This window comes from Malania oleifera, chromosome 2 (genome assembly GCF_029873635.1).
Source record: "Malania oleifera isolate guangnan ecotype guangnan chromosome 2, ASM2987363v1, whole genome shotgun sequence".
Taxonomy (NCBI): Eukaryota; Viridiplantae; Streptophyta; class Magnoliopsida; order Santalales; family Ximeniaceae; genus Malania; species Malania oleifera.
Genome location: NC_080418.1, coordinates 130253993 through 130278310, shown reverse-complemented (window position 1 = coordinate 130278310; position 24318 = coordinate 130253993). Strand labels below are relative to the sequence as shown.

At 37.2% G+C, this 24318-nt stretch overlaps 1 protein-coding gene across 1 annotated transcript; it reads left to right on the top strand.

Annotated features, from left to right (window-relative positions):
• The first annotated feature begins 1552 nt into the window (after positions 1-1552).
• On the top strand, positions 1553-24146 carry LOC131147739 (adenine DNA glycosylase). The gene is made up of 7 exons (XM_058097282.1): positions 1553-2178; positions 2329-2388; positions 15345-15461; positions 15544-15641; positions 16777-17315; positions 17425-17531; positions 23619-24146. The coding sequence occupies exons 1-7, from the start codon at positions 1624-1626 to the stop codon at positions 23736-23738; spliced, it is 1596 nt and encodes a 531-aa protein (XP_057953265.1). The 5' UTR covers positions 1553-1623; the 3' UTR covers positions 23739-24146.
• Positions 24147-24318: the final 172 nt, after the last annotated feature.

The window sequence follows — 24318 nt, the reverse complement described above, 5'->3', positions numbered from 1 at the left end:
AAGACCTGCGAAAAACAAAAATGTATATATAAGCACATGGCATAGCACCTCGTTCTTGTGTTTATTTGAAACATCATTCATATTTATTTTTAAATTTTTACTTGTGCTTTAACAAAATTTTATAATTTATGCACAAAAGATGATTCAAGTTTTGGATGAAAAGAGAAAATGAATTTTGTCATTTAGTTCGATGATTCAAAAATAATTGGCCTAATGAATTTGAGAATTAGTATATATAAATTTGTTTTTAACACTTCAACATTATGATTTTTATAATTTTTTAATGTAACCTTAATTTTTTTTTCAATAACAAATTTAAAATAGTAAATTACAACAAATTACCCAAGAACAATTACATATAAAATATATAACAAATTTAAAAAAGTAAAATACAAAAACAGAATAACCCTAATTGGGGGTTTTCGAATTATGCTTCCAATCACAAAATTGAATATATGTAATACTAATTTATGAATCAAACTGACAAACACTTGAATCAAACTAATGAATCTTTGAATCAAATTAATAAATCTGAATGAAATAATATAAGAGTACAAGAGTTTTAGCTTAAGCTACATACCTCATCTCCCTTTTTTATACCTTCCTTCCCAACGTTCAGTGAGGCTACGAGCAACGTTCGGTTCCCAACGTTCAGTGAGGCTACGAGCAACGTTCGGTTCATCCCTCCAATGGTCACCTGCTAGGAGCGTCCAATCATTCGCTCTGCTGCTGCTATGCGTGCTCTGCAAGACTATGCCACTCTGCAATTTCGCAAGGAAAATGGAAGAGGAAGAATACTTCAAAAATTTGAGCAAATTTTGCCACACGTCAAACAACGGTTTATTTCTCAGGCAAAATTCACTGGATGGTCCAGCGAGTTTTGCTTAAAATCTTGTTGGACCATCGAACAAGATTTGGGACGCATTAAATTGAGAAAAAAGTTCTAACCAAATCGTTATTTAATATTTATGTGATTTCAATACTTGACAAAATCTCTATACTCTATTTGGGAGCGTAGGTTTTAAATCTTGAATTTTATTGAGTGGGTTTTGATGAGTTTCAATATACATTTATATCACGCCATATCCAAATATAATATAAATATAAGTTCAAGATCTTTACAAACACAGTGTTTATAAAAAATAAGAAAAAACTTCAACAATATTAACCAAATTTACAACTTCAAATATAAAAATAGTCAATCAATTTTAGCATATTCAAATCCAAAAAAGCCTTTAATTAAACAAGTATAATCAATATGAAATTAAAATTTTCAAATTCAAGTATTGGCAAGCAAAACTCAATTCACTAAATTCAGCTTCCTATGAAATCAATTTTAATAAATTTTTATTTATTTTTTGTTTTATAAGTTATAAAATTGAATTTACCAAAGTTGATTTCCTATGAAAACTTTTTTATTAATTTTTTTCCTGTTGAATATTATTGGACAAGTCCTATTTTGGGAATTTTGATTGCAAAAGTACATTATTTTCATTATTTATTTATTTATTTTAAAAAAAACACCAAGTGGCTTAAAAATTTCAATCCCATTGCTTGGCGGGAACCGAGTCCCTTCCGTCCCCTCTCCTCGCCGCCGTGACGTTGGCTCGCTTCAATTCCGCCATGGTTGTTCACAATCTCCCGCCTCCTTACTCAGCATCACCAGCACTTCTTCCACGTCCATCCCCCACGTCCATGGATTGCAACAAGAAGAAGAAACGGAAGAGCACCACCGGTGCTTCCAGCAGCAGCAGCAGCAGAGCCACGGCAGCCGCCGGCATGACCATCGGCAGCGAACCAGATATCAAAGCAAGCAGCCGCAGCAAGAATAACATTAACGACGACGAGGAGAGAGGAGCTGGAGCTTTCTCAGACATCGAAGATTATGGCGAAGAAGAAGCCGTTAGAATTAGGGCATCTTTGTTGGAGTGGTACGACCGCAATCAGAGGGTTCTTCCCTGGAGGACGACGACGGCGGCGGTGAAGACAGACACATTTTCACTCAACGGCGACCACAGCGGCCATGACGAACAGGGGGATTTTGAAACAAGGGCTTATGCCGTATGGGTTTCTGAAGTTATGCTTCAGCAGACCAGGGTCCGAACCGTGATCGACTATTACAACCGATGGATGCTTAAATGGCCTACTATTCAACACCTTGCCAAGGCTTCTCTCGAGGTTTCATTCCTCTGTTCCTGCCCCATTTTATTTATTCCTTTCTTTTTTTAAAAAATGGCTGTTTTTTTTTTTGTTTCAAAAGCAATAGATCAATGGCTAATCTTTACAGTAACATGGTTTCCGCCAACAATGCTATCTCAATGCGCGCAGGAGGTAAATGAGATGTGGGCAGGTTTGGGTTATTACCGACGTGCACGTTTTCTTTTAAAGGTAATAAGCACGTTTGTTATTCCTTTGTTCCTTCCATTTGCTTGTTCCTTCTTCCAAATTATTATTATTATTATTATTTGTTCAGAATTTGTTTTACAGCTTTGTCTTTGGATTTGATTCATATTAAAAAGCCTAAAGTATGATTGGCTGTACCAGTTGTTCCAAATTATTATTATTATTATTATTATTATTATTATTATTATGAATGATATACACATTTTAAGGTGTACTGCTTATCTGAAAAAAAATCTCTCAATTATTAAAAATTGATAATATTTGGGAAAGTAACCATTTTACTTAGTACTTGTGTTATTGAAAGGAATGCATGACAAGAAGCAATAAAACACGTTTATCTTTTCTTTTTTCCTATCATTGGCAGTCTACACCCTGCACCATGTAGGAATAAGACCCTAGGGTGTTTTTGTAGGGAAATTGGGGAAATTGAAAGGAAGGAAAATAAAAAGAGAAAATAAGGTTGATTAGTTCAATTGGATTTGCCTCCAAATTAGCCAAAGGCTTTGAATTTTGTTATTGCTTGAACGAAAAGCCCCATAGGTTTACACACACACACACAATGTAGGGAATGCTGCTCCTATTATGAATGTAAAAAATCCCAATCCAAGTTTTTAATGGTCTCAATCCTGATTGATTTGGGAATCATAACATTAAATTGAATTTCTAATTGATTTTGGAATCCTAACACACTAAATAGAAATCCCAATTGATTTGGGAGTCCTTACATCGCCGCTTCCTTAATATTAGCCTTATCCTAAGGCTGAGCAGCAATAAACTCCGGGAATCTCTCCTCCAAGGACTGGAAGTTTACCAAGTTGCTTCTTCAACTGGCAAGTGCTAACTAGCTAACCAAAATTTCTGTGATGTCTTGATTTCTACATTTGACCACTCGATGATCTACAATTGCTAGTGATGCACTTGAACTTCACCAATACATGCAATAGCAAACAAGTGGCATTGCATGGTTACTTGCTCCCATAACTTCTTCTTGAGGCAAGAGATATGAAAAATTGGATATACCTTAGAACTTGGTATTAAGTTGAGGCAATAAGCAACTAGGACTATATGTTCCAGGATCTTATAAGGCTCATAGAGCTTAGGAGACAACTTTATTGAGAAACGAATAGTCACTAATATCTATATATAAGGCGGTAGCCTGATAAAAACCCAATCTCCCACTAAGAATTCCCTTTCCTATGATGCTTATCAACTTGTTGTTTCATATGAGCTTGAGCTACAACAAGATTTTCATTAAGGAGCTGAAAAAATTTGTCTCAATCATGTAACTTCTTGTCAAATTGATCAATTTTGGAGGATCCAGCCGAATATCTAGCAACGACAAAAGGAGCTCGACTATAAACAACCTTGAATGGAGTCAACTTGATGGAGAAATGATGAGTGGTATTTTACCACCATTTTAGCCATGGAAGCTATTGCACCCAATCCTTCGGTTTGTTGCTAGCAAAACAACTAAGATAAGTCTCCAAACACCTATTAACAACTTCAATCCCGACCCATTTGATTTTGGATGATATTTTGTGTTCATATTCAATTTTGTTCCTTGCAAATAAAAAGCTCCTTCCAAAAGTTACTAGTAAAGACTTTTTCACGGTTAGTGACAATAGACTGAGGAATTCCATGCAACTTGACAATATTCTCAACAAAAGTACAAGCAACAATTGAAGCAATATAAGGGTGAGTTATTGCGAGATGGTCCATAACAACAAAACTAGTAGATTTACCGTGAGAAGATGGCAGCCCCTCAACAAAATGCATGGAGATATTAGTCCCACTTTTTTCTATAATAGAAGGAGGCTGTAGAAGGCCTATACTTGCCACTATTTCACCTTTCTGTTTGACAAACATCTCATTCTACTACAAAATTTTAGATTTTACCCTTCATTCCCTTCCATTACAACTCTTGAGAACTGTGTTGGTAGGTTCTAAGAAATCCAGAGTGACTTGCAACTGGTGATGCATGTAATTCTTGCAATACAATTTGCTTGTGGGTTGAATTAGGCACTAATAAAATCCTTCCTAGTCCCCTTATATAGTAAATTCAAAGAATCCCAAAATTATGGAGGGATTGAAGTTGATTCTTCTTATAGCCTTTGGATAATATCTCCAGATTTTGCTACCATTCCTTCCTGATTTGGTTAAGAGTAGTACATGCTAGTAAATAAATAGCTACAACTTTAACTTGCTCAAGAAGTCATGAGAGTGCATTTGCCACCATATTCTCAGCCCTTTTCTTGTAAATAAATCTCATATTCATAACCCAATAACTTTGTGATCCACTTCTGTTGTTCCATGGAAGAGATTTGTTGCTCCAAAAAATACTTCAAGCACTTGTGATTAGTTCAGATTCGAAAATTTCAGCCAATTAAATACAATCTCTACTTTGTAATTGCATGTACAATGGTTAGCATCTCTTTGTAATAAGCAAACATGCTGATGTGAGATGGAGAAAGAGCCTTACTGGTAAAAGCAATGGGGCGTCAGGTAATGAACACCTTGTTGAAATCTGGCAAAACAAGAACTGGTGTTATGGACATTGTGGGCTTAAGCTTGACAAAGGCTTGTTCAACTTCTTCACTCCATTTGAATGCATTCCTTTTCAATAGAGCATTTAGTGAAGCACTAATATTTCCATAATCTTTCAAAAACTAGCGGTCGTAACCAATCAACTCCAAAAATCCTAATGAAATCTTGATTGTTTGTGGAATAGGCCAATCTTTCCTCTCTTGTATTTTAGAAGGATCAACTAAAACACCTTCTTGGGAAAAAATATGCCCAAGGTATTCCACATGCAGTTGAGCAAAGCTGCATTTTTAGATTTCTTGACAAACAGATGATGCTCACAAAGAGTGGAGAGTACAATTCACAAATGGCTTTATTGATCTTCAAGAGATGAGCCACATATCAAGATATCATAAAAAAAATATGAAAAAAAACTTATATAGGTAAGGTTGAAATGACACAAGAAGGTGTTGGGCGAATTGGTTAACCCAAAAGGCATAACTAAGAACTTATACTGATCATTGTGAGTTCTAAACGTAGTCTTCTAAATGTCATACTCATGTACCCGAATCTGGTGATAGTTTGATCTCAAGTTGAATTTGGTGAGCTATTGGGCATCTCTTAACTCATCTAACAACTTATCCACGATAGGGATAGGATATTTATCCTTCACAGTTCTCTTGTTCATTGTTTGGTAATCAACACACATCAGCCAAGAACCATCCTTTCTCTTCACCAATAAGACATGTGAAAAATATGGACTGACTCTTAGTTGAATTATGTCCATAGCTAACATTTTTTTTTTACTATGTTTTCTATCTCTACTTGAAGATAAGGGTAATGTTGAGGACAAACATTAGCAGTAATAGAGGAATGCAATGATGATGTGTTCGCTAAGGTGACAATCCCTATGGCTCCACAAACTAGTCAGAAAAATTATGAAATAAGAGATTGTGGCCCTTCATCCTTACTAGATTGATGTTGCAACTCCTCTAATGCTTGAAGTTGTACTAGGGAACCATGTTGCTCCTTTTTAAGAAGCTTCTCCATTTGATGGCTTGACACTACAGTGATTTACCACAACTTTTGCATTTAAAAGTTACTCTCTAGCCATTCATGACAAACTTTATAATTAGTATAGACAATTTCCAAGTTGCATCACCTAAAGTCTGTAACTATTCAATACCCAAAACCACTTCATTGTCTTCCAACTCACGATTCTGCGTTGTAAATTTAACCTTCGAACACTTGCTCGGAAATGTCAAGGTCCTTCCATTTGCAACCTTCAAAATCAAAATTTTCACACTGCTCCACAGAATGGGTTAACCGTTTAGCAATTTTAGTATCCAGGAAATTATAGTGCTACTCGTATCAATTAAGACAGGCACAAGTTGGAGTTTTTTCGAAGCCACTAAATTTTCATAGTTTAAGGATTAGCATACCTAGCTAAAGCATGTGAAGAAGGGACAAATTCATTATTATCAACAGATTCCATACCTACCTGATCTAAATCGACACAGTTATCCTTAACCTCTTACTAGCTCCTGCACAAGTTCAATCATCAAGAGTTGTCCCTTTTTGCAAAGGTGTCCCCTATGGCGCTTCTTATCACAATGCCAACACAAACCCTTTGTCGTTTTCTCCTTGAGTTCCTCTCGAGTCAATCATTTGGTAGGAGGATTGCGAGGAGCAAGTGGTCTGATAGTGCTGCTAACATTTTGCTTGCTAATAGTCTTGCTAGAGTGATGTCGTTCTTCTCTCAACTTCTCTTCTTCTTGTCAATTGTATTGAATGCCTTCTTTGTGAGGGTTCTTCTCATTATATAGCAATGTTTGAGCTAATTACATGGCTTGAATCTTTAGCAATTACATCAATCCTGTCTAACTAAATAGGAAGCTAAAATATACTGCTAATCACAAAATATTTACAGCTATAATACAAGAATCATGCCATAAATAGATAGGCTAATTATAGGAAAATTATGGTTTGCTATAATTTGACTGACATCCCCCCTCAAATTGATGCGGGTCGATCAAGAAGCATCAATTTGCCCACAAGAAACTAATGGCGCTGACGAGTCATGGCTTTTGTAAAAATGTCAGCCATCTGGAGGTTAGTGGAAATGTGAGGAAGAGAAATGACACGAGTGTCCAGTGCTTCCCGAATAGAGTGAAAATCCACCTCAATATGCTTCGTGCGCTCATGATAAACGGGATTAGTAGCAATCTGAATAGCACTAGTGTTATCAGCATGGAGAGGAGTGGGATTAGGCTGAGAGAAACCTAGATCAGCAAGAAGCCCACGAAGCCAACTAGTCTTATAACAAGCAGCAGACATTGCACGATATTCAGATTCAGTTGAAGATTTCGAAACACGAGTCTGCTTTTTACTCGTCCAAGAAATCAAAGAATCTCCAAGGAAGAGGCACCAGCCTGTGACCGATGACGAGTATCAAGACAACCGGCCCAAACAACATCACTATAAGCAACGAGACGAAGAGGAGAGCCAGCAGGAAAGAACAATCCACGACTAGGGGACCCCCGAAGATATCGAATGATACAATGAACGACATCTAAGTGTAAATGGCGTGGAGTTTGCATAAACTGGCTAACCTGCTAGACAGCGAAGGAAATTTCAGGCCAAGTAATAGTCAAATAGTTCAAGCTACCCACCAGCTAGCGATACACATAGGGGTGTACATGGCTCGGTTCGGTTCGGTTAGTGCCAAAATTGTCAACCAAACCAAACTTCTCGGTTTTTTAAAACTAATGAATCGACACCGAACCGTATACCATTGGTTTATGAACAAACCAAACCGTAAATTTTACGGTTCGGTTCGGTTATTTACGGTTTTACCTAATTTTAAACTATCAAGCCAAAAATACATTAGAGGCCAAGTTGGGCTGGCATCCCCCCACAAGCCACAACCTATTTTAATATTCTAACTGAACTGACTTTGATTGCAAAGCCCAGCACATGGTGGTTTGGGACATTTGGAAAGGTAGGTCCAATTAGAATATATAAGGTGGGAAACTTGTTTTCTTCCTATTTCCAACCGATGTGGGATGGCTAGCATCAAGTGGTTCCTACCTTGGCAATGATCTCAAATTCTTCTCTTCGGTCAGACAGTCCCCTACTCTGTTTTCTTCCTTTTCAGTTTGTCCTTCACACACACATACATATATATTATTATATACATAAATTAATTAATTAGAATGTTGTATTCAACTCCACGTCTAAACCCTGTGATTCACACTAGAGAAAATGTGGGTGTTGGCGACTGACGTGGGCGTGAGCTGTGTTGGCATGGAAGTCTGGAAGATGTGGGTGTTGGTGATTGGCGTGGGCATGAGCCTCACCGCGTCAAGGTAATTAAACAAAACTAAAATGGTATTTGAATTGGTTATAAGGAAATGGTGGATATATAGGCTGCGCTGGTTGGCCGGCTATCGGTGAGTAGGAATTTGATGTTGAACTGATGGGAGGGTGACAAATAATTTAATGTGCAGTTGATGAGGTTGTTCGTGGGGGAGCTGGTGTGGATAGCGTACACTTGGCCATAGGAGGATCACCCGACGAGAAGGGAGTACGTCAAGAGTTTCATAGAGAAGCTTAGAGTGGCGCTGGAAGCAAATTAAGTAAATTCTAAAGTGTGAGGATGGAAGGTGTCAGCATTGGTGTGGGCGTGAGCGTCGGAGGGAGCACTCGGCACCTACCACTGCCAGGACCAGGACTCGGAGTATGAGTGTCTCTTCAGTCATCCCAATAGCCAAGTGACAAGTCCCCAAACCAATAAGCAATAGTCGACTCTTCCACTCCACCAAACTCGTCCCACATCGCCAAAATGGGAACCATGAATCTCAACGCATCTTATATAAAATCCTTTCCCACTCTTGAACAAGTTAAACAAGAAACAACAATCCAGATTAAAGAAATAATATATTTAACTGGACACAATTAGTATTAAAATTAATTATTTTAATATTATAATTAGTTTTCGATTTTTACGGTTTGGGTTTTAAGTGAAACCGAAACCGAAAGTCAGTTTTTTATAAATTCAAAACCGAAATTGAAGACCGCAATACCGAACCGAATCTTCAAACGGTCCGGTTCTCGGTTTTTCGGTAAATGTTGTACACCCCTAGATACACAGTAGGATCAGAAATGAGATCACCCTCCTCACGACTATATTCGTGTTTACTTCGAGAGGAGTATCCACTGAGAAGTATCTTGAAGACCAGCCAAAGTAATTAAATCCTGTGTACACTTATGTTGATTTAGGAAGATGCCCGAAGGAGTAGTGTGAACTTCCAATCCCAAGAAGTACGTAAGAGAACCAAGATCCTTCATATAAAAAGAGGCGTGAAGATGCTGCTGGAGGCAATCAATCAAAGCAGAATTGGTCCCAGTGATAACAATATCATCAACATAAACTAGAAGAAGAACAATACTAGCAGATGTTCTGCAAAGGAACAAAGAAGAGTCATATTGGCTTTGCTGAAAGGAAAATTGAAGCAAGGTAGTTCAAAACTTGTCAAACCATGCTCGGGGAGCCTTTTTCAGCCCCTAGAGAGATCGCTTCAACTTACATACATCCGAAGAAGAGGAGGAGGAAAAACCAGGTGGGAGGGCCATGTAAATTTCCTCTTTGAGATCACCATGAAGAAATGTATTTTTGACGTCCATTTGATGAAGTGGCCAGCCTTGTGAAGCAGCAATAGAAATAATTGTACGCGCTATAGTCATCTTGGCTACCGGAGCAAAAGTCTCCTCTTAGTCCACCCCATACTCTTGCTTGTTCCTAAGGGCAACCAATCGTGTCTTATACCGGTCTAGAGTTCCATTAGAGCAGAGCTTGATCGAGTAAACCCGTTTACAACCGACGGCTTTAATATTAGACGGGCAAGGAACCAAGTCCCATGTAAGATTGTCTTGGAGAGCCCTAAGTTCCTCATCCATCGCTTTCCGCCAACATTCATGTTTAACAGCCTCAGAAAAGCATGTAGGAATGGGAATAGAAGTTAAAGTAGCATTAAAACCATATCAACCAGGAGGGCGTGATACTTGTGCAGAGCGTCAAGGACCAGGTGCGAGAGCCATGTTAGGCTCAGGAGGCGTAGACGACATTGGATCAGATGCAGAGGAAGAGTCAAGCTCGAGAGAGGGCAAAGTCAGTAGATGTCGAGCATACACAATTCTAGGTTTGAGCCGTTAAGGAAGAGGAGGCAATTCATCATAACAAGGAAGAACACTAAGCTCAGGCAATGGCTCAACATGGGTAGAGAAGTAATATTGATTTTCAAAGAAAACAACATTACGAGAAGTACGAAATTTGTTAGAACCAGGATCATAGCAAACATAGCCTTTGTGAGAAATACTATAACCCATAAAGACACATTTAACAGACTGAGCAGAAAGTTTGTGACGTTCATGAGAAGGTAAATGAACAAAACAAATGCATCCAAAAGCATGCAAATTAAGATAGCTTGGATGCTGATGATGCAAACGAAAATAAGGAGAATCAAAATTCAAGACCTCAGAGGGCAGTCTATTAATTAAGTAAACTGCGGTAGATAATGCCTCAACCTAGAATTTAGAAGGAACAGAAGACTTAGTCACTCAAGCCATAAGGTGCGAACAACGTCCAATAGATGTCGGTTCTTATGTTCGGCCACACCATTTTGCTGTGGGGTATCAAGGCAGGAGCGTTGAGACACAATGCCTTTGTGGTGTAAGAAATCATGAAACTCGTGGGACATGTATTCCCCACAAGAATCAGACCGCAAAATCTTAATACCTATAGAAAATTGGGTCTCAATATATGCTACAAAGGTCTGAAAAACAGACAAGACCTCAGATTTGAACCGAAGAAAATAGACCCAAGTATATCGGCTGAAATCATCAATGAATGTCACAAAATATTTGTATCAAGCATGAGAAATTATAGGAGAAATACCCCAAAGATCACTATGCACAATATCAAAGCATTTTGCTGCACGACTACCATGAGAAGGAAATGAAAGAGTTTTACTTTTTCCAAGTTTGCATACCGAACAATCAAATGACAAAGCTTTAGAAACATGTTCTTTATTCGCTAACAAACCAGAACTCAACATATGAGACAAAACAACAGAGTTCGGATGACCCAAACGTTTGTGCCATATTTCACTCTGAGAATTAACTGTCATACAAGCCAAAGATAAACTAGGAATGGAAAAGTGCAATGGAAAAAGTTTGCCAACTTTAGGCCCCTTTGCGAGTATCTTACTCGACACCTGATCCTGCACAAAGCAACCATCATGGGAGAAATGAACATCACAGTTATTATCAACTAACTGGCCAACTGAGATAAGACTAGTAGAAAGTTCAGGAGATACATAAACATCTCTGAAAGAAGCATTAATATCCCCGACTTCATCAATAGCTAAATGACTCCCATTAGCTATTTGAATCTGGGATGAACAATGATGAGGGCGAACATTGCAAAGAGTGTCGGACAATCTAGTCATATGATTGGATGTAGCAGAATCAACAAGCCAAGATTGAGATGCAGTAGTACCATTACCTTGGAGCCCTAAGGCAAAAAAGGCTGACATAATCATCTGATGAACCATCTTTGGAGTAAGGACAGATTGATCACTAGCTGTAGAAGGACCAGCAAAAGAAGAAGGACCAAGCGCAGCCTGATAGGCATGAGCTTGACGGTTCTGGTTCTGGGGACGAGTAGGACATTCTTTGATAATATGGCCCAGCTTCTTGCAGTAATTGCAAGATTTCTTTGAACAGTGAGCAGCAATGTGCCCATACTCCTTGCAACTGAAGCATTGAACCTTCTACATATCCCTACCCTTGCCTTTCCCATGAGCTACATACGCAACGACATTAGATGTCATTTTATCTTGCTGAAAAATGACTTGTGTTGCAAGATGCTGCTCCTCCCGAATTAATTCTCCAAAACAGACATCCAATAAAGGAGAAGGATCATGGTTCATCAAATTAGAGCAAGTTGCCTCAAATTCATGCCGTAATTTCATTAAAAACTGGTCTCTCTTGCTCTGTTCATGAACTTCCTGAACAGCAGAGAGAGATACAGCTGGCACCTTAGCATAAACCATGTCAGCAAATTCACGCCATAAGTTTTGTAACCTAGAAAAATAATCTTGAACGGAGAGATCGCCGTGAGTGTAATTGGCAATCTCATATTCCAACTGAAAACGTCGGGTTGTGTTGTCCTCATTATAAACTTTCTTCAAGATTCCCACATACTTTTAGCAGTCTTGTATGGCCTCAAATATAGGACAATCTGAGGATCAATAGATCCTAAGATCCATGACATTACTCTAGCATCTTTGACCTTCCACTGAGCCAATTGAGGAAGCTCAGTTGGAGCCGGGTCACTTCCATCAATATGTAACTCCTTCCCCATAACAAATACGCGGAATTGAATTCCCAAGTACCATAATTTTTACCCTTGAAGCGCACGCCACAAGAATCTGAGTTGGTAGTCATGATGCCTGTAACACAACAATAAAAGACAAGACAGACAATGCGAAAAACACCAAAGAGCAAAGAACAAAGCAGCCCAACCCACAAAGCCCAATACAGCCCAACACAAAGAAAACAAGCCCAAAACAATTACCTGCCCTAGAAAGAGAAGCAACCGTGTGTGCAATACAATCTGTCCAGCACAACCAGCCACCCTAGATCAAGCCGACAACCTCTAGGTGTCACCAACAACCACAAACTCCTCATCCGTGCACAACACAGTCTATCGAGTACAACCAGCCACCCTGATTCAAGCCGACAACTTCTAGGTATCTCAGACAGCCACAAACTGACACTAGAATGTCTCTTCAGCACCACAATTATGCCAAGAAACTACCGATAGCCACAAAATTCTCCCAAGAATGTCTTGGCAGCACCACAATGATGCCCAAAAACTACCGATAGCCACAAAACTCACACCACAATGAATGTCTAATGCCCAGAGATTCTCGAAACCAAGGAAAACTGCCTAAGGTGACTCAACAAACCTCACAATCACGAAAGAAATTGACCCAGAAAACCTAATTCAAGTTTTAGACTCTGATACCATGTCAATTGTATTGAATGCCTTCTTTGTGAGTGTTCTTCTCATTATATAGCAACGTTTGAGCTAATTACATGGCAGAATCTCAATGATTACATCAATCCTGTCTAACTAAATAGGAAGCTAAAATATACAGCTAATCACAAAATATTTAATACAAGAATCATGTCATAAATAGATAGGCTAATTATGGCTTGATATAATCTGACTGACACTTCTAACCGTGCAAAGGAAATTGCAGCATTCATAATTTGTGGCTGATGTACTTTGACTTCATGCTGAATTTTAGGTAGGAGACATTACATAAAAGTACCGATGAGTTGGCTTTCATTCCAATCTTTAGTTTTGCTTGATAGCCGCTCAAATAAGTTATGGTACTTCAAAATAGTGCTAGTTTGGCACATTTTGGTAAGCTCTATATCAATATTCTCATATCCCGTGGGCCCAAATTAGAAAAAGTAATCTAGAAACAAATTATCCTCATGAAGACATTTCATAATGAGCTTCAAACCAATCATACCATTGAATATCATCACCATCTAGACCTAATAGCAGCAACCTCAACTTTAGATGTTTCTTGAGTGCTATGAAAACGAAAGTATGTTTCAGCCCTAGAAGCCAAACCAACAAAGTCATCATTGTCCCATTGAGGAAATTCCACTTTTATACGAGAAAGACCATGATCACGCTCTCCTTGGTAACCTCCTTTGCGCACGTTTGGCTACTCCCTATGATTAGCTGATAGAGGCATCATCTTCTCTCCCTTTATGCAAAGATGCACTGAGTAGTTTAGAAAGAGATGCTTGTATCTCCTCAAATTGTGGCTTAAACATATTGCTAAGATCAGCCTGTAGATTAGCTTCCATATGGGGTTCTGTTGAATTTTTTGAGGCCATTGCATATGAGTGAAGATCAAGAATTCCAGGATCTTGGAAAATAAAAATAGAAAATAGGGTTGATCACTGTGAGGGAATCTGCCTCCAAATTAGAAAAAGGCTCTGAATTATGTTATTGCTTGAATGAAGAAGCCCATTACATATATATATATACATACACATATATATGTGGGGTAGGGAGCCTACTCATATTAGGAATGTAAAAAATCCCAATCTGAGTTCTTAATGAACTCAATCCTAATTGATTTGGGAATCCTAACACATTAAATAGAAATCCCAATTGATTTGGGAATCCTAACAGTGGGAAGCCTCTTCCATCTCCCGTCTTTGCCTTGTCTTTGTATAATTCATGAGGAATTGAGATGTCATCATTATCCTGTCCAAGTGTTTAGTCTTATGACCAATTTCTATGGTCAAGTGTTGCTGGAAGCATTTAAATTTTTAGGGTACTTCAACTAAAATCCACCACTATATATGTATATTCTATTCCTACCTGTTTCTTTTTTCATGGAAAATCCTTTGCCAAATGTTAGCATCGATTCGACTAAGCTGGATGTTGTCTGGATGTGGAGTGAACAAGTTCAATTCAACATAGTACTTGCATGCTTTGGCATTGTTAAAATATTGCATAGGGCCATCAGTCTACAGCCGCTTCTAAGAGAACTTGTACTGGTATGCATTATCTTTTGTTGTGAAAAATATGAAGCAAAATTCAGGATGAGGATTCACAAAGGTGAAATGGCAAGTTCAAATCCTAAGCAAAAAGCTTGACATCTAATTAATTGCTCGAATTGGAAAAACTTTAATGAGCTATTACTTTTAGTTAGCCAAGTTGTCAATAAATCCATAGCAAATTGTTACTCAAAAGTCTTAAGTATAAGATTTTCTAAGAAATTCATGTACAAATTAGGTTTCATGAGTTCAAAATTTTCACCAACACTCGAGAGGATGAGCGGTCAGCCTGCAGCTGTGCGAAATTCACTATTTTGGGATTTTCTATTCAAAAAATAAATAAATAAATAAAATACTAGTTTGGAATTTTTAGAATGAGGGAAATTTTTTAGATTTGATGACATTGGGACGCAAAGGTAGAGGTTTTGAGCCCTTCTTCATAAAATTAACATATTTATATTTCTAAAACCCTACCATTTACCTCTTGGAGTGTCTGAAGCTCTGAATTAAGGCTCTCCTCCAGATTATTTAGCATTATAAATTGTTTGGATGTTTGTTGCTGCAGTCTATCTTCTGCTATCGAGAGCTTATAGATTTATTGTTTATACGTATACGAGATTAGAGATAACTGTACGTTGCTGCAATCTTATCAGTAAATGTGAATATATCTGTAGTTTGAAAACAAAAATCATCATATGCGGGATCTGCTCACTAGTCTTGCAACATTATGCTCTAATCTTACCTCCTTTCATTTGCAATGCTAGGGAGCAAAGATGATTGTTGAAGGAGCTGAGTTTCCTAGAACAGTCTCAACTCTTCAGGAGGTTCCAGGAATAGGAAGGTATACTGCTGGTGCAATTGCCTCAATAGTATTCAATGAGGTGAGCAGATTTTGTGAACAGATGTCTTAATAATTTGAAGGGCATCTTTTGCCATCCTATAATAACAAATTCTCTATTTTAGGCAGTGCCCGTGGTCGATGGGAATGTAGTTAGGGTAATTGCCAGACTAAAGGCTATTTCTGCAAATCCAAAAAGTTCAGCAACAGTGGAGAAATTCTGGTGAGCTTTTTAAACATCTAAAGCATTTGTGGTTTCCTTGTGATGCAAATAGGTGTACGAATAAAAGAAAAATTCAGAAATAAAGACAGGGGTTTCAGAAACCATCTTTGACTCAAGTAACTACTAAATCCGTAAAATAATAAAGAGATGATTGCTGTGAATTTCAGTTCAGGAAATTAGACAATTTCTATGCACAACATCAACTTAATCCTCAAATCAGTACCTGTTTTCGCACTATTTCAGAACAGTAACTGTGGCTTGCTGCTAGCCTCTCATGCCTTTAGTAGTGATGGAGGGACTGATAGGCACCACAGGGTCAAATCCTCAAAACTGTAGCCTCGAAATCTTCACGACTCTAGCTCTCAAAGATAAATGCCAAAAACCTCCTGGAAAAGTGTTTAAAGACTATTTACTTACTAGGCCTAAAGATTCCAAGAGAAGCCAACTCCTATTTTGCAGCCACTTATCTTCTAAAGCCCCACCAATAATAGCTCCCATCACAAAAATACCCCTAAATATTACAAATTGACCCCCCAAAGCTAATTTGACCAAAATAAACCCCAAAATTCTGAAATTAAAAAAAAATACCCTTAGCACCCATAATTAACAACACTTAGCATAAACAAAAAATTAGATTAAGAATGCAAAATTGTATCACCTTGTTTAGATTTTGATCTGATTCTGGTTTGTTTGGTAGAAGCTTCAAATTAGAATTTGGAACTTTTTTTATCCCCATTTGTAATTTAGCGTCCAACTAATTTGTGTACAATCTTTCACTTATTTATTCAATTTCAAAAGATATTGTAATCCTAGTCTTGTTTGCTATTTTTTATTATGGTACTCTCCCAATAAAAACTGTACTACTAGAGAACTCTTGTGGGAGCCTTATCTTTTATTTTTCAATTATAATGGTGTTGCTCAAATATTAATGTAGGTACGAACCTTTAGTGCCATGAAGATTCATGGTGGTATTTGTGGTTCAATCAACAGTCATGACTCATGATAATGCTGAAAGTGATGATGATTATCGTGATTATCAATCCAGTTCTTAATATATTATTTTACTCATATTTTTCTTTTTAAAAAATCATTTTAGTTTTTGCTTATTATGACTCATATTTTTTCTCTGAATTAGGAAACTAGCAGGGCAACTAGTTGACCCCTGCAGGCCTGGAGATTTTAACCAGGCTCTCATGGAACTAGGAGCAATCATATGCACAAAATTGAGCCCAAGCTGCTCTACATGTCCTCTTGCAAGTCAGTGTTGCGCACTGTCAGCCTGCAAAGAGTCTAAATCAGCAGTAGTTACAGATTATCCTGTAAAGGTGATAAAGGCAAAAAAGAGGCATGATTATTCCGCTGTTTGTGTTGTAGAGATCTTGGAAGGCCATGAGATACTGGAGGGACCTCAATCTGAAAGTAGATTTCTTATTTTAAAGAGGCCAGATGAAGGTTTGCTTGCTGGCCTCTGGGAGTTCCCATCTGTCCTGTTAGATGGAGAAGCTGACTTGGCCACGAGGAGAAAAGTAATTGACTTTTTTCTAAAGAAGTCATTTAATCTTGACACAAACAACTACAGCATAATTTTGAGGGAAGATATTGGAGTATATGTCCATGTTTTCACTCACATACGTCTCAAGATGTATGTTGAGTTCTTGGTTTTACATATTAAAGGTTTGAATCCACTTTCAAACTCACTGTTCTCTTCTCTCTTTCTCAAAAAATTTATTGCCTTGGTATTCTGTGTATCCTAAACTTTGAATTTTTTTATGTTGGCATGGAGGTGGGATGAATGCCTTGCATGGAAAATTGGATGAAGAAACTATGGCTTGGAAATGTGTTGACAGCAATGCTCTTTCAAGCATGGGGTTAACATCTGGAGTAAAAAAGGTGATGTGACATACCCTGATACCCATAATTCAAATAATAATGGTATGGTTTGATGCGAATTTTATAAATAGCCAAATATGTTTTGATTTATATGCCAAAATATTTAAAACTGACTCATTGATACAAAAATTGGTGGTGGTCCTGAATATTGCTCAATATCACGGTGTGTAATTTGTATGGACGGATTGCTAGCTTTACTCATATGGTGATGCAGCTAACTGTCGGTTCTAGGGTGGCAAAGTCTCAGTTGGACTTTAAAAATTCATGAGGAAAGCCTTTAACATTCATCTTGGGTTTGCCATGTTCCATTATAAATTTGCGGGAGTTTATGACTGAGGATAGATGCTAAAAATGTACATCAGATGAGACATTATTAGATATAGATCTTGAAGCGCCTCACCAAAAAAAAAAATCTATGTAATTCCACTAAATAGTAACCAGAAACTTGAAATGTTAATAAAGAAAAACCCACAACTTGAGACATTTTCTTTAGGGTTATTTTGTGAATTTTACGTACTTTGGGGTGATATTGTAATTTTTTGTTTTTGTTGGAGTTCATTTGTAAATATTTGTTTCAGTTTGGGTTCTTTTGTAATACTTCTTTTAGTTGTAACATTAGATGTATAGTTACTTTGTTTGTTATGTATAAAACAAACAGCTATCAGATTTGAATCCAATCCAGTTTCCCTCTCTCATTCACTTCCTTTCCTTTCCTCTCCTTCTTCTTCCTTCTTCTTCTTCTTCTTTCTCCTCCTTCTGTTCATCTCTGTTCTGCTCTGTTCTCTGCTGCCTTATCTCTTCTCTGTTCTTCTCCATTTCTTTTCCTGCTCTTTTCTCTCTCTCTCTCTTCTTCTTCTTCTTCTTCTTCTTTGGCTCTCTGTTCTGTCCCACTCTCTCTTTTGGCTGCAGCATCTTGCTTCCTTCCCCCTTCTTAATTCTTCTTCTTCTTCTTCTTCTCTTCCTTCTCAGTTTATCTCCCTCAACTCTCTTCCTATTTCTGTTTCTATATCTGTCCTACGTCAATTTGTTACTTGTCCTACTTCAATTTGGTATCAAAGCAAACCATGCTTCTCCAAAATTACAGTCACACCACCATTTTTCAAGAACCACTTCCCCAAAGTTTTTCATGGCACAATCATACCATGAAAGAGAGAAACCCCTGAAGTACCTTTCCCTGAAGTTTCATCACCACCTGACTCCATGCACCAACTGAAACCTTTCCCAGCTGACCCCTTCAAAATCCCACCTTTCCAGACTTATTTTGGGGCACTAGGACAACCATTTGACTCACATCCTTTGATCTGCCACCAGCTGGAAACTCATGCGGGAGAAACTACAGTATCTTATCTAGCATCACGAGAAATTGGTGCATATTTTTGAAGGACAAATTCAGTGTGCCAACACCATTCTTAAAGTTTATTAGTGGAGAATCTATGAGCATTTAAGGTCCTTTGAAATCCAACATTGATTGTTTAATACATATTTTTGGAAGGATAAATTCTATATGCCAGCACCATTTTCAAGTTTACTAGTGGAGCATCCAAGGACCTTTTTAAGGTTGCATAAACTTACACTACTTGGACTCCATAGAAATTGATTTACTGTCAACTACATAATTGATACTTGTTTAAGTCTTGCATTGGTCCATATTTGCTCGTTGATTTAAAGAAAGAAAACAATGAGCCAATTCCACATATCTAGTTTCCACCTAGTTGGTAATTCTCAACAATCAGTGGACCAACTGTGTAGTCTTGGGCACGTTCTTCTAATGTCAATTATTACCTTAAAGACCTCATTTTTTGGTGTGCTCTTAGTAAGGAACCTAAGGTGGCGATTATGTTCAAGAAAGGGTTGAGGGATAACATAAGAAAGCACATGATCTTGCAAATTCAAAAACATCTCACTACTCTTAAGGCTTACCAAATGGCTTTGAAAGCTATGAGATTTCTCCAGCTACCGGTGCATAATACCATTTCCAATCTGAAAGAGTTCCATCCGCCTAAATCAATTTCTCTACAGTCACTATGTAGTCCTAGGTCCACCCAAGATGTTCAAGAGAAAACTCAAATTGTTCAGGTTAAACAACCAAATATGATAAGTGTGCATGCAAATTGTTGCATAACTGAGTATCATGGTTCATGCATAAATTTTTTATTCTTTAGTGGATGAGTCATGAATCTTCTTATCAAGGTAAGGCCTTAGACTTGTCTTTAGTGAACCTAAACACTGCTGGTGCTCTTGGCCACAGATGTACCTTGATTTGTCACCAAACTTGCTTTTTGAGACTTGCAATGAACTTCAAGATGAGTTGCCAACCACTTGGAAAGATATTTTTGTCGCTGACCTCGCTCTTCAACCTCAATGTTCCATTTCCAACCCAAGGACTGAGGGACAATTGGTTGCTCTAGAGTTTGTTGAAAATTCTTTAATCATGGATCCTATTGTTGAAAATCCTTTTGAGACTTGAAAATATTTGTAGCAAATCTGTGCCTCCATCCATTGCATCTTCTCGCTCCACATCATCTTTAGCCGAATCTAGTGAAACATTACCCATCATTCTGGAACATGGACCTAATGCATGTTTTCTTGAGCTGCCAATTGATTTGGATATTGAATTGATTTCTTGTTTAGAGGATTTTTTATTTTATCAGAGGACATTGCAGCCTTTTATGCCACTTGCAGCCTTCTATGATCTTTTCCCATGGTGATTGATGGTGCAATGTAGATTGTGCCTCCTTTTGATTTGCCTACATGTTGTATTTTGTTTCAACTAATGGGGTTGAAGCTATCACGACATTTCAGAACTTGAGGTCATGTTTTCTCTAAAAAGTGGAGTTTGATGGATAAACATCGAAGAACTTTAGGGCCCCTTTAGTTTTTCAGAGAATTACAAAAAAAAAAGAAAAGAAGAAGTTTTCTAATTTTTCATTTTTTACAACATTTGTGCGAAATAAATGAACAAGAAAAAAAGGTTTTCACACTATTTGATGTTTTATTTTCCATTTCTAATTTTTCAAATGTTTACAAAAAATGCTACCTTGTTTTCCAATTTTCTGAATCCATATAGAAAAGTTAGAAAACATCTTCTTTTTTTCTTCTACATTTATGACTTCTTACACTGCATGTGATTATGGAATTCGGAACCTGAACTTTCATTTGTGTAGATTATGTATTGAGTTTTTTCTAAATTCACAAAAAACAAAAATCTAGATAAAAAATGAAAAACTATTTTGCAAAATTGAAAATTGAAAATTGAAAAACAAGTTGTCTTTATTGTAATTATTTTGAAATCTATAAAGAAAAAATGAAAAACTGTTTTGCAAAACTAAACAAACTCTTTATTTTCTATCTTCTAAGTTTGAATCTTGAAAACTAAGAAATAAGTTGAAATTTTTATAGTTCTTTGGAAAACTAGAAAAATGGAAAATGAAAATTTTTTTCCACAACTAAATGAGCCCTTAGATGTTTATATTGTGGCTAGGATTTTTATTTTAGTTTGGGAAAATTTCTGATTATTTTAGAAGTTTAGTTTAGGGTTATTTTGTGTATTTTAAGTATTTTGAGATTATTTTTTAAATATTTGTTTTAGTTGTAACGTTAGATGCATGAGTACATTTTTTGTAATGTATGAAACAATCAATTTTAATATTTGTATCCAGTTAAGTTTCCCTCTCTCATGCACTCTCCCTCTCCTCCCCTCCTTTCTCCTCTTCTTCTTTCTTCTCCTTCTATTCTGTTCTGCTCTTCGTTGCCCAGCAGCCTTGTTTCTTCTCTCTTCTTCCCTTCCTCTTTTCCTCCACTATTCTCTCTCTCTCTCTCTCTCTCTCTGTTGTTCTTTAACTCTCTGTTCTGCCTGTAAAAATCTGCCTACTGTCTCCTTTGACAACAGCATCTTGCTTCGTTCTCCCTTTTATTTATTCTTTTTCTCTTCTCAGTTTGTCTCCCTCAATTCTCTTTCTATATCTGTCCTACATCGAATTGTTACTTGTCTTACATCACACACACAACAAGAACATAAACGAACTGCACTTTCCTTTTGCTCTTAAGAGAGTATTGTGTGTGTGTGTGTGTAAAAGAAGAAAAACAGGACCATGCAAGGGACAATAAAAAGAACTTCTAGGGAGCTATGAATTTAATTATTTTGTTGGACAAGCCTATTGGTTAACAAGTTAAGAAAGTGAAATTAGATCCTCATGGATCATTGTGTTTGAACAGCACAGGTACTTTACATGTTATAAGCTGACAATGTTAGATAATTACGGGAGATTTTTTGTGGTCTGGTGGGGGGAGTGATAGGGACCGGGATGAGGCTTGTAGGTCTAAAAGGACAGGTTGGGTCTTGGTAAGCTGGTGTCTGAAAACAATGCTATGGTGCTTCCCTCTAAAAGAATCGTCCTTTTGGCATAAAGTTATAAGAAGTAAAGTTTGGGATGGATTTAGAATGGGTGGGATACCAATTTTAATTTAAGATGTTCTTTAGGAGCCCGTGGAGGTCCATTTCTCTAATATATCCTTCTTTCTGCCCTCAACTAAACTTGAGGTGGGAAGGGGTTCTGATATCCATTTTTGGAAAGACCCTTGGCTGGGAAATGCATCATTTTCTACTTCTTTCCCTCATCTCTTTCATCTAACTTATGAGCAAGATAGAGCCATATTTTCTTTGTTGGTGACTTGAGCAGTCCTTTGGTTTCTTGGAATCTCCACTTTACGAGACCTCTAATAGGGAGATGGTGGAATATCTTTGTTATCTTTATTGAATGGGAATAACCTTTCTTTGGATAAGGATGCTCATTCTTGGTCTTTGGATCAGTCAGGACTGTACTCTTGCAAATCTTTTTTTGAATTTTTGATCCATTCCAACTCTTCTATCCCGCTTATTCTACTGTTGGAAGGCCAAGGTTCCCCCAAAAAGAAAGGCTTTCACTTAATTGGGTGTGCTTAATAAGATAATACTAATAGTTTGCTGCAAATTAGGAAACCTTTGAAGGCTGTCTCTGCTTATGTATGTGTGCTCTGTTACAAGAACTCTGAGACAGCTTCTCATCTTCTTTTGCGATGTAATTTTTCTTGGAAGATTTGGAATATGCTTTTTGATATTATGGGAGAGAGCTGGGTCTGTCCTTCGGTGGAAGACTTGTTAGCCATCTCTTTCCTAGACTTTGGTAGAAGGAAGGATAGGCAGCTTTATGGAAGTGTAATTTTGTTGTGGTTTTATGGGGAATATGTATGGAACGTAATGCTTAGATATTTTATGGGAAAAAATTTAATTAGATGTTTGTTTGGGAAAAAATTCAGTACTTGGCCTCACTGTGGTGTGTTGGTTATAGATTTTTTCAGGGGGGCAAGCTTTCAGGAGGTTCCAAGAGATTGGAGGAACACGCTGACTTGATGATCTCTTCTCTCTTCGTCGTTTTTATTTGTTTATTTCTGGATCATCCCAGTTTTTCTTGGGAGATGTCTCAGTCTCCCTTAATTTTGACAATACCGAGACCAATGAACTATTAGCTGTATTAGGGTTTTTTTTTTAATACTGACCAATATGCTAAAATTTTTACACAGCCAATCAATTATTTTTCAGTATTGCTTGTGAAGGACTCACTAAGCAGAGTTTTATGATCCCTTTGGGTGCACTCTCTTGGATTTTCAGGGATTAGGGCACTATCCAACCTCAGGATAGATTGGGGGACAGGGTTCTTGTAATTGATACCTGTACTGTTTTCCTGGTTCTTTTAGTAGTTTATAATTTTTTGCATCCTTTGTTATCTAGGGAGGACTCATTGTCCTCTATTTACTTTGTTTATTGATTTAATAAAATTGGCTCCTATCCAAAAAAAAAATTATCTTACACACCTTTGATAAAATAAAATGAGAGAGCACCTTAGGAAATTCATTTCAACTATTTTATTTAGATTAAGAAACTACTTGATTGTGAGAACATTATTTCCATCTTGTTCCCTTTCTTTTGGATAAGATTGAACAAAATTTAAACAATAAATAATTTTTTACGTGTTATTCTATATAATACATTAGAGATCTAATTTGTTTATTTGCGTCTGTTTTGCTGTGTCTCCTGCCTTCCTGATACAGGTTTACACTATGATCAAGAAATTTAAGCAGAGTACCCTTAGATTTAATCCCCACCAAAAGCTAGGAAAAAGAAAGGAACTTCGAGCAAATAAAAATTCAGATCTCAACTTTGTTGCATGAACTACAATGGAGGTTAGTTCTTGCGGTCAATCAACAAGTGCAGTTTGTGGAGCATGGTTTTCTAGCTCTTCCAACGTGCAGGTTTCAAGCAAAGCCTAAAGTTTGTTAAGATCGTATTTATGAATTTGATTGTCTGAGGTACAAAGTCCTGAGTGTATTTCAAGAAAATATGAATGCATTGAGAATGCAGAAAGAATTGAAAAAGAAAGAAAAGTGATCCACAAATTGCCTCCTTGGATTTATATTGAACCCCTGGACCTTTTCTGTAGTGTTCTTTTTTAAGGGATTGCCCATGGTCTGGGGATGGGGCTATCTGCATTTTTATTTACTTATTTATTTTTGGTCTAATGGCTTCCAAATATCTCTGAAAAATATTTTGTTTTGTAATTTTAAGTATCCCAGCAAAAACCTGCTTATTTTTTGAAAATTTCTAAAACTCATTGATTTGAAATTTATTGCAGTGATCTTGTAATTTAAGCGCAAGAGGTTTTTTTTTTAAAAGGTTATATTGCTTAGCCTTAACATCACATGAGGCAAACGCTATTTAGCCCTGTGATGAAAATTGGTTAAGCACTTAAAA

Excerpts from the sequence above, each read along its gene's own strand:
- LOC131147739 (XM_058097282.1), top strand. The coding sequence starts at position 1,624 with ATGGTTGTTCACAATCTCCCGCCTCCTTACTCAGCATCACCAGCACTT. Across the intron at positions 17,316-17,424 it reads CTTGGTTTTACATATTAAAG|GTGGGATGAATGCCTTGCAT; the intron begins GTTTGAATCCAC and ends GTTGGCATGGAG. Across the intron at positions 17,532-23,618 it reads TAACATCTGGAGTAAAAAAG|GTTTACACTATGATCAAGAA; the intron begins GTGATGTGACAT and ends TTCCTGATACAG.